Source organism: Canis lupus, chromosome 4 (genome assembly GCF_003254725.2).
Source record: "Canis lupus dingo isolate Sandy chromosome 4, ASM325472v2, whole genome shotgun sequence".
NCBI lineage: Eukaryota > Metazoa > Chordata > Mammalia > Carnivora > Canidae > Canis > Canis lupus.
In genome coordinates this window covers 59,102,154-59,113,307 of record NC_064246.1, presented here as the reverse complement: position 1 = coordinate 59,113,307, position 11,154 = coordinate 59,102,154, and the positions used below count along the sequence as shown (strand labels likewise).

Here is an 11,154-nt window from a genome sequence, read left to right as displayed (position 1 = left end):
CAGGAAGGAAGCAAAGCAGGAACGTATTCAGTTCTAATCCCACTGGACTTTTGTAATTTCTTTTTTAAGATTTTATTTATTTACTTATTCATGAGAGACACAGAGAGAGAGGCAGAGACCTAGGCAGAGGGAGAAGCAGGTTCCCCCCACAGGGAGCCCGATGTGGGACTCAATCCTCGACCAGGGCTCATGCCCTGATGAAAGGCAGATGCCCAACCACTGAGCCACCCAGGCATCCCTGTTTTGTAATTTCTTTAGATTTTGCAGTTCAGTAATTCTTTCTTCTCTTGGCTCTAATCTGCCATTGAACCCATCCACTGAATATCTAATTTCAATAACTAATGTATTTGGTTCCTTTTCAGACATCTGATTACTTCTATTTTGCCTACTTTTGGGTTCCATTGGTTCTTTAAATATTTCATATGTAGTTGTATTTTGTTCATTCTAACGTGGAGTCTTTGGGGTATATAAATGTTTGTTGACTCTTGTTTGGGTACCTACTTTCAAGTGTTGGTATCTTTCTTGGGGGGAGGAGGGCTCCTATTTGGTTGAACCTTATCTGTGGGAACCCAGAGGGCCTCAATTGTGGTTCTTTCCAGATTTGCTTTTACTTTTTGACTGGAGCACGGAACAGTCCTACTCAGGACTAATTAGCCCAATCTCAGGACTTCTGGCTTATTGTGAAGGTGAAGCTCAGCGCCCTCATCTGGAGGCTGAGGACAGAGTTAAGGGCAGAGCCTAAACTTAACTTCCTGGCACAGACTTGGTATTTGCCAGGAGGGCTACCCCAACTTTCTTTGCCTAAGAGCTCTGTGTTCCCTCAGCCATTTCTTATTAATGGACTTTCCCCCTCATTTCTTGAATGCCCTTGGAGATTTTTCTTCTTTCTTTCTTCTTCCTTTCTTTCTTTCTTTCTTTCTTTCTTTTTCTTTCTTTCCTTTTTCTTTCTTCTTTCTTTCTCTCTCTTTTTTTTTTTTTAAGATTTTACTCATTTATTCACGAGAGACAGACAGAGGCAGAGGCACAGGCAGAGGGAGAAGCAGGCTCCTCGCAGGAAGCCCGATAGGGGACTGGATCCCTGGACCGTGGGATCACAATCTGAGCTGAAGGCAGATGCTCAACCACTGACTACCCAGGAGTCCCTCCTTTATTTCTTTGAGGCATAGGAATGCATATACTTATGTTATTGAGGATCCAGAAAGGCTCTTTAAACTATCTAGTTTATAGAATCTATTTAGTTTACAGAAGTGGGAAGCCCGTTCACCTATTCTTTCAGTGATTCACTAAACAAATCATTACTGAGCCTATACTTTGGAGACTGCGTTGAGGGCTGGGGTCGGAGACATTGAATGAGACCTACTTTGCCCTCTCAGAGTTCACAGGTTATTGGGGAAAATAGGCTATTAGAATGCAGGGGAACAGTGGTGGCACATGGGAAATAGGGGTGCCATGAGAATTCAGTGAAGCACCTAGAGGGGCAGCCAGAAGGGGGACTTTGAGAGGGATGAAGAACTGACTCTAACAGATTAGCAGAAGACAGTGAGGTGGGGTGGGGGAAGAGATGCTGAAGGAGCCAAGCTGGAACATGAGCAGACGACTGAAGGGCCAGAGAATTGAAAAGTGAAGGGAAGTAGGTATGACTTGAGCAGAGAGAGGGTTGTGTGTGGCTGGACCAGATAACGAAACATGTGGTGTAGGGGTAGGTAGGGGCCAGAGGGGAGACAGGGAGGCTTGTTTGAGAGACTCATAGGAGCTCAGGACAGAGAAAGGAGGCAGGTGGGCAGTAGGGACCCTTTCTAGGGTCCTGGTTGAGGTTGCAGCTGTAGCTCATGGCATCAGGCTCACCTGCCAAGGCTGGGCTCTCATGATCCGTGTCACAGGTGGGCGATGGCTCATCCAATCCTGCCCTGCATGCCTGTGGCCAACAGACTGCTCTGTTCCAACCCAAGCTGCGCAAATTGGCTCTCCTTGCAAACAAAACCCTGAAAGGAACTGCTTTCAAAGACCTGACTGACTGCATCCCTGGTTACCAGGAAACAGCAGGACAAGTTGCAAAGTCCCATCACAGGAAATAAAAAAGAATGCTCTAACAACCGCCAGCATTTTTCCACCAGGATTCCAGCCAGCTGTCATTCAAGCTCCTTGGCATAAGAACTCAACAGGCATAATACCAGTAGCTTCTTCAGAGCCTGGCACTGTGCTCAACACTTTCATCTTATTTTTTATAACCCATGAGGCAGCCTGTTATCATGGGAATTTTCATTAAATGGCTGAGTGGTTATTCCCCTCAAGCCGCAATCTCAAGTTTACCATTTGAGGGTCTATACACCATATCCTGCCTTAGAAACCAGGCTGTAAGTACCCTCATTCATTTCCCTCACATTTTTGCTTTGTAATTTTAAACTTACCCAAAAGTTATAAATATCATATGGCTTTTCTGTATACCACTCATCCAGTTTTCCCTATTAACATCTTACACTACCACAAAACGTTTATCAAAATTAATAAACTAACATTGGTACATTACTAATTGAACTTCAGGCCTTACTCGGATTTTTACCAATTTTCACACTAATACCTTCTTTCTGGTTCAGGATCCAATGCTGCCTTTAATTGTCTCTGTAATCTCTGGTCTTCTCTCATTTTTCATCACTTTTGATGACTTAAACCCTGTATTTTGCAGAACGTCCTCTAATTGCGTTATGGGTTTTTAGAAAGAGTACCATAAAGCTGAAGTGCTCTCATCTCCTTGAAGGAGTATAGCTGACCCCCAAACGACATATAGGCTTGAACTGTGTGGGTATTCACATGTGGATTTTTTTGATAGAGTGCTGTAAATGTTATGTTCTCTTCCTCAGAACATTAATAATTTTCTTCTCTCTAGCTCACTTTATTAACCATCCAACAGTGTAGCAGCCACCATCACAGGGCCCTATGCTAATCTTTTGCAGAACACTCCGTACCATCTGCTGCCACTGGGTCCTCGGAGGTGGATGCAAGCTTCCGGAGAGCAAAAACTTTTTTTAATCACTGATGAAAATAGGGCTTAGTGTGTATTTGTGGGGTGACTGAATCTCTATGTACTTTATGTACTGATGTGGAACAATCTCTAAGATCTGCCAAGTGAGAAAAAGCAAGATGCGGTAGAGTGTGCTCCCAATTTGCACAGAAGGTGTGGGGGGCGAGTATACACCCACATGTGTTTATATATGGCTCAAGTCTGGAAGCCTCCTCTTCTGCTCAGACTACACTTGGCTCAACAGTTTCCACTCTGCTCCGGCTCTTTAAGAATTAGTCCATTTTTGGAACCAACATCTCTGCTTTCAAAACAAGGTCTCTAAGGCCTCGGTCGGCTTAGATGATGGAGGCAACAATGCCACAACAAGCAGCGTGGAAAAGACCAACTGCATGCAGCACCGGTACCTTACCTCTCTCCTTAGGCTAGTCCTCCCAGGAAGTCACTTCACAGAACACAGGCTCACCCTGTCCAATGTCAGGGGCCTAACCAATCCCTCCCATGTTCCTGTTTGGCAAGTTATCTACATCCTTTCATATCTACTAAATGCCTCCTGCTTTGTCCTGTACCCGTGACTGCAGGTCAGTCGCACACATGCCCTGGTCAAATGGAGTTAGGAGAAAGAATCAAATATCCCCAAAGGAGAGAAGACTAGAGTCAAAATAGCTTACACAAAGGCAATTTATTAACAGAAAATAGTTTGAAGAATCCTGTTCACAGACGGCGACCACGGCGACCTCCCTTCCTGCGGGTGCTATCGGAGGGGATGGGGGTGACATCCTCTGTGGGGAGGAAGAGAAAACATCATTGCCTAGAGATGGATGGGAAAGAGTCCAGGCCTCCCTAGACCAGTGGTCTAACACACCAACAGTCAGTCCCGCTGCTCCCCACATGAATTTTCAGTATATAACAGACATGGATTGCCCCATCTGGTGCTTCTTCAAAATTTCTAATGTGGTCTGAACTCAGTTTTCTGAAGGGAAAACTGAGGGTCAGAAAAGGCACTCAACTTACATGATGCCAGAAGCAAGTGGGAAATCAGCTTTCTGACACCCAGCCCACTGACTCTCTAATGGAAAGATTCTCCTAACAGGGGCAACTAAAGACTCCCTCTTTTCCAATAGATAAAAAGTTGAAAATATTCTGAAAAAACAAAACCTTAAGATTTAAGGAAAAGGTCAGAACACTAGATGGAAGGGTGCTACCATGTGCCCGGAAAGAGGGATAACACCTTCTTAGGAGCTCTAAGGGGCCAGGAGCTCACAGGCATGAGGGGGCAGGCATTACAGACGTAGGGAACTCATTGGGATTCTCAACCATGGGTGTTGCTGTTCCCTGCATTATTTTTCATCATCACAATGACTGGCATGCTCTAATACTTAGTAGGCAGGGACCAAGGATGCTGATGGTCTTATAATTCGGGGACAGACCATACAAAATGCCAGCTCCTTTAAGAAACACTGAAAAGGGGAGACAATTCATCTCCCTTCAGGTTCTACCAGCCACTGTCTCAAGCCCTGCACACCAGGCAGTGTGGGAACAGTTCAGAAACCAAACTGTGCTGTCCCAGTACAGAAAGGAAGGTCAGCGTTTACATCAAGGTGGTAGGGGTGCTTAGGGAGAAATTGTCACATGGTGCCCCTTGAGACCCCCATCGACAATCCAACCTGCAAATAGTCCTCAGACCAGGCACTGCATCCCAATGGTACAACACAAGCATTCTGGGGTCAATGATTCAAAGCAAATCCAAGTGCTAGCTAGAGGGGGGTACTTACCAATCCGCCCAATCTTCATTCCTGAGCGGGCAAGGGCTCTGAGGGCTGACTGGGCCCCAGGTCCAGGGGTCTTGGTTCTAGGAAATGAGGATCTACATTAAGAAAAGCTTTGTCCAACTTGTCAGCGGTTCTTTCTAAGATCCCACAACCCTCTAGTTCAGGAATCTGCAACTTTTTGTAAAGGGCCAAACAATAAACACGCAAAACTTACTGGGCCATGTATGTTTTCTTTTCATACTTTCTGGCCCACGGATCAATTTGTGCTCTGCTCTGCCTGCAGCCCATTTAAGGGACTGTCCTTCTTGCCAAAGGCTGTAAATTTTTTTTTGGTGATCTGTCCATTTCTAGCTCCTCCTTTCCCCCCAAACCAAGACACTAGCATCCCTCCAGAGGACCATTTTATCGGGTCTACTGCCCACACAGAATTTTTTTTTTTTTTAACATTAAACTCTATGCCCAACGTGAGGCCTGAACTCATGACCCCAAGGTCAAGAGTCATGTGCTCTGTTACTGAGAAAGCCAAGGGCCCCCGATACAGCAGTCATCTTTAAAATCCCCAATCTCTTGAGCACCTGGGTATCTCGGGTGGTCAAGTGTCCGACTTTTTTTTTTTTAAGATTTTATTTACTTATTCATGAGACACACAGAGAGAGGCAGAGACAAAGGCAGAGTGAGAAGCAGGCTCCATGCAAGGAACCCAATGTGCAACTTGATCCCAGGATCACGCCCTGAGCCAAAGGCAGATGCTCAACCACTGAGCCACCCAGGCATTTCAGCTGATTTCAGCTCAGGTCATGATCCCAGGGTTGTGCTGAGGATGGAGTCTGCTTAAGATTCTCTCTCCTCCTGTCTCTCTCCCACCTCCAGCCTCATGTGTGCTCTCTCACAAAAAAACAAAACAAAACAAAACAAAACCCAGTCTCATCAAGTCATTACTATTAAAAAGTTCTTAGGCTCCCCCCACCCTCTTTGGCTAAAGTCCAAATCCTTACTGCTTCAAGATCTAGCAGGAACTTGCTCCTCCCTATCTCTCTGATCACACTTCATGCAACTCTTTCCCATAGATGTACCAAGTTCATTCCCACTCAGACCTTTTCCCTGCAGGTTTATCTGGCTATAATACTCTCCCCCTGCCCTTCCTTCACTGGACTAATTCCTGGCACAATATTTAGGTCTTAGATGAAATTACACTTTATCACTAACTCCCATTCCTCACACTGTACTTCTTGCTTCCCAGCACTTGCCACAAATGGAAAGCACATGCTCCCCTACTCAGGCTGTTTAAAGTCAGACTCTCCTACCAGCCTAGGCATCTCTACACAGGAAGAGTAAAGGCTACAGCTGACCTTTTCCATCATTCTTTTCTAGTGCCTAGAATATATCAACTATGCAGTTCAGTGCTCAATAAACACAGTAAGTTGGGGAGGGAGGGAGGGAGGGAGGGAGGGAGGGAGGGAGGGAGTAGAAGCAGTGGTGCAGCAATCAACTATAAAATACAAACACAAAATGTCTTGTGCAAAGTCACAAAAGAAAAACCAAACCTCAAATCCAGGTGCTCTGGCACCCATGCCCAGGGATCTCACCATCCAGCCCCTGCCTTATGTACCTATTTCCTCCTGTGGCTCGGAGTTTGATGTGGAGAGCAGTGATGCCCAGCTCCTTGCACCTCTGGGCCACATCCTGGGCAGCCAACATGGCAGCGTAGGGAGAAGACTCATCTCGGTCAGCCTTCACCTTCATCCCACCAGTTACGCGACAGATGGTTTCCCTGGGAACAAAAGCTCACAGTCATTTCTCGCATCCATCAAGGATCCTGAGTGCTTATCCCATCCTACAAAGTAAAGAGTGCCACAGTTCAGGTATGGCAGAGGATGAAGGTCAACTTGAACATGTATCATCCTTTTTCTTCTTTAAAGATTTTGAGTACAAGCGGGGGGAGGGGTAGAGGGAGAAGCAGACGCTCTACTGAGCAGGGAGCCCAATATGGGACTCAATCCCAGGACCCTGGGATCATGATCTGATCTTGCACACTCCTAACAAGACTGTTGTGGGTCCTGCCCTGATGGGGTTCAAAGGCTCTAAATAACTGAACGTTGTATTGACAATATAAATTTACCTTTGCATTTAATCCTACCAATTACAGGAAGCCAGAGTGCCTCAGAGGTTGAGGGTCTTGCCTTTGGCTCAGGGTGTGATGCCAGGATCCAGGATCGAGTCCCACATCAGGCTCCCTGCATGGAGCCTGCTTCTCCCTCGGCCTGTGTCTCTGCCTCTCTCATGAATAAATAAATAAATAAATAAATAAAATCTTAGAAAAAAAAATCCTCCCACTTGCTTGATGAGACAGGCACTATTAACCTCACCTTATATGAGAAAACCAAATTTGAGTGACTTCACATGTCACTAAAACTTGCTAGTAACAGCCAGAACCTGTATGTAGAGCAGACTTCCTGTCTACCCCTCCTCCTACAAAGTATGAACAGATTGAAGATTCAAGAATTACACTTTAGAGAAAATGAGTGGGAAATGATCAGAAGAGGGAGACAGAACATGAGAGACTCCTAACTCTGGGAAATGAACAAGGGGTAGTGGAAGAGGAGGTGGGCGGGGGGTTGGGGTGACTGGGTAACGGGCACTGAGGAGGGCACTTGACAGGATGAGCACTGGGTGTTATACTGTATGTTGGCAAATCGAACTCCAATAAAAAAATACAAAAAAAAATAATTACACTTTAAAGATCATGAGGGCACAGAAGATATCTCTTTCTCTCATAATCCAAGTGCCTGGGAAATCACAGTATTTGTGGCCAAACACCCAAACACATTTCCTTATCTGAACATTCTATTTAATTCTTTTAAGAGAATCCCATTAGCCACCCAGTTCCAGGGGCATTTCTTCCCCCAGACCCTTGCCAGTGTGGTCTGTGCCTCTTCACCCAGGTACTCACTTGCCAGAAAGATCAGTGACATGGACAAAAGTGTCATTGAAGGATGCAAATATGTGGCAGACACCAAACACATTTTCTCCTTCAGCAACTTGAGGTCCAAGGCTGATGACCTGTTCTTCCTTCTTTTCCTTCCCCTTACGAGGTGCCATTTCTGAAAGGAGGAAAAGAATCCAACATTAGTAATAGACGAGATGTTGCCACAATCTTCTTCCCGGCTATCAAAGGAAATCTCCAAGTTTTGCTCCTCTGTGTCGTGTTTCCCTCCACCCTGATCTGTGTAATCTCATCTCTGCCTAAAACTCCTTTCTCCCTGCATTTAGGGGGCTTTCAATTGATGGCTGAAAAAGCAAAGTACTTTGAGATAACCCTTCTCCTGAATTTACCAAAAGCTCAGCTCATAGCATTTATAGGAAAGCAGCTTAGAGTTCTAACAGCAGATTGTAAGTAGCCCTCAAATTTTTAAGAAGTGGGCCTCAAAAGCATGAACATCACACTGGCTTCGGTCTCTGGAGACCTTTAAGTTCAACTGACCACTCTGCAAATCTAGGCCAAGCAATCATCCCTGGGCCTTACTGCCCTCAGTATACCTCCTGAAGAATTGCTGATGACTTGTTCTTGGTGACATAGCAGGTCAGCTGCAGAGCAGAGAACCAAGTTTAGGGATTCCTGGTCTACATCTCACAATACTTCTAAAGCCAGGACTGCTTCTGGTTTCCTGCCCTCCCCTCCACCCCCCATACCATTTACAGTTTAGGCTCAAAAAAGACTGTAAGAGCACATCCAAAAAGGTTAGTGAAAGACCAAGGCCAATAACCTACCCATAACTGGTGACACCTGCTGCCTAAACTCTGCACCAATCCCTTGGCTTAGAATCCAAGGGTCCCTTACCCACATATCCCTCTAGCTCCGTCCCCTATTCTATCCTGTGCTCCACCAGATGCCTCCAAAAGCCAGTTTAAATGCTATCTCCCATCCTCTGACAACCAATCTCCCGCTATCCTCTTTAGTCAGTCCACAAACTGACTAAAACCAAATTCTTAAACTTTTACTAGAATGGAGCATTGAAGGCAATATCCAACATCCTCTTGGAAGGCTAAGAGAAACGCCCCATCCCCGAAACTCATTGTCAGCGAAACCAAGTTATAACTCTAATCTGCCGTGGCCGGCAATGGAGGTGCAATTACACGGTCACAGGCCCTGGGGGAGGCGGACACTAGAGCAGGAGGAACGCAGGTGAGGATAAGGTGGGACGCTAGGAGAGGACCACTTGGCCATCAAAGCCTCGGCCCGCCCGGCCCTCCAGAGAGTCAAGATCCAGAGCCATTTCCTAACGTTTTCAGAAGACGGGGGACATCAGAAGGGCTCGGGTGACTCGGGCTGTACCCCTCCGGAGGACAGGCGCGGCCTTGCCCAAGTCTGTGAAGCCAGGCTGACCCTGAACACCGGTCCCACGCCCAGGCCCGCACTCCCTTCCGGTGTCAGGACGCCCCGGCCCCGTGAACCGCGCGCATTCCAGAGCTGGAGAGGGCACTTCCGCTGCTCTCCCGGACGCCCCGGGGCCCTCCCCACAGGCCTAGTGAGGGGTCGCAGCAAGGGCCACCAGCGCAGGCCTCGGGTGTACCCAAAGTTAACTTCCCGCGCCCAATTAGATCCAGCAGAGCAAGAACTGTGAGGAGGGCGCCAAGCGCTCACGGGAAGTGGAGCTTCAAGGTCGGCCGGGAGGAGCCCGGGAAGACGCCGGCGGATCTCAGCTGAGGGGGCACGAACACCGATCCCTCCAGCGGCCCCTCCACAAATGCCCATTCTCCCCAGCCCGAGGCGCCCCAGAGCGGTGCTGACAACGGTCCTCGGAGGTCGCATCAGAGTCCCACAGACAGCGCTCAGGCCAGCGAGGCACGCTCCCCGCCCCCCCTTCCGGCTCGGGGCAGCGCGCCCTAAGCGCCCAGGGCTCGCAACGTGCGAGGCTCCGCAGTCACCCCGGAGGGCACCCACACGGGCCGTCCTTCCGGATTCCCTCCTCGAGCTCCTCACTCCGCCCCTATGGGACCGGGGCCGCGGTCAACCCCGTATCCCCAACCAGGAAACGCACTAGGTTATCCGGGGTCGGGCCTGGGGCCGCCAGGCGGCCGGCGGAGCACAAGTGACAGGCCACCCCCGACGAGGGTCCGCGCGCCCTCGCCACCCGCCTGCCGCGCGGCCCCTGCCGGGGCCTCTCCGGCTGGAGCCGGAGCCGCACTCACTTCACTCCCCTCACTCCCACTTCACAGGCCCCTCCTGGAGGGAAGCCCGCCTCCTTCCGAGACAAGGCGCGCCCCTCGGGCTGCGGGCGGCCGGCCGCGCCCCTCTCGCCCGCACCTCACTCGGCTGCCGCCGAAGCCCCCCGGGCCCACGACCCCAGCCCCGACGGGTGGCCCCTGCCACAGGATGCCGCTCGATTGTCCTCGCCCAGGCCTCCTACCTGCGCGTCTTCTTCAGACTCCGCGACCGGAAAGAGAGAGCGGGAGTGGGCGGGGCGACGGGTCACGTCCGCATCCCCGGAAGTGTACGCCCGAGGTCACGCCGCGAGGCCGGCTCCCGGAAGGTGCCCGCTTTGAGCGTTTCCACGGAGTTGAAGACTCGCCCTCGGGAAAGGCGGTTCACTGAAGAGAGCACCAAAGGAGGCGATGTCGCTGCGAGCGGGTCGGCCTCGGAGGCCGCGCGAAGCAGCGACATCTACTGAGTGACGCGGACCAGTGTGCAAAGACAGTCGCGGCCGCGGCTAGAAGGACTTCCTGTATCCTGACCCCGGGCCTCGTGCGCCCGGGGGCAGCAGCGCTCCTCGTGGCGTGGAGGGTAATAACAACAACAACCGCGATCATCAGAGATTGGGTCTCCTACGTGTACTCGGCAGAATAAGAAGTTATTCCGTATTTATTGTATACTAGCTCGGGCTGAGCAATTTATATGCATAGCTTCATTTAATCCTCACAAAATTATCAACTAGGTAACGGTTTTGATTTTTCTTTTTACAGATAAGGGATCACTGAGATCACACATTTGTGGCTGATTTAGAATTCTGACTGCAAAGCCCCTATGTTTAAAATGCCACTTCCATATATCTCTCTAACATATGGAAGAGAGAATGTATAGATGGAGATATGGGGAAGGGCCGAGAAGTAGGTTGTGTCTGTATGTATGTGTGTGTGTGTGTGTGTGTATATATATATATATATTTTTTTTTTTTTTAATTCTGAATGGAGCCATCAGAGGGTTTTGAGCAAAAAAATGACAGAATCTGACTTCTGACTTAGTAAGATCATTGAAGATGCTCTGTGGAGATTAGACTCCCGATGGGGGTGGAGGTGAGGGGCTAACATAGAAGGAGGGGTTCTGGGGAGCCCTGGTGGCCCAGCGGTTTAGCGATGCCTACAGCTCAG

The 11,154-nt window shown here is 48.9% G+C and overlaps 1 protein-coding gene across 4 annotated transcripts; it reads right to left on the bottom strand.

The window, feature by feature from the left end:
- Positions 1–3,679: 3,679 nt before the first annotated feature.
- RPS14 (ribosomal protein S14) lies at positions 3,680–10,499 on the bottom strand. Of its 4 annotated transcripts, none has more exons than XM_025434720.3 (5): positions 10,197–10,499; positions 7,739–7,889; positions 6,398–6,559; positions 4,792–4,868; positions 3,680–3,798 (listed from the first exon to the last, which is right to left on the bottom strand). In XM_025434720.3, exons 2-5 carry the CDS (start codon positions 7,885–7,887, stop codon positions 3,731–3,733), a joined length of 456 nt encoding a protein of 151 aa, XP_025290505.1. In that variant the 5' UTR covers positions 7,888–7,889; positions 10,197–10,499; the 3' UTR covers positions 3,680–3,730. The 4 variants fall into 4 exon arrangements, with proteins under 4 accessions (XP_025290505.1, XP_048965205.1, XP_025290506.1 ...); XM_049109248.1 differs by having other exon boundaries at positions 7,735–7,889; positions 10,197–10,247; XM_025434721.3 differs by having other exon boundaries at positions 10,094–10,211.
- Between the last annotated feature and the right edge of the window lie 655 nt (positions 10,500–11,154).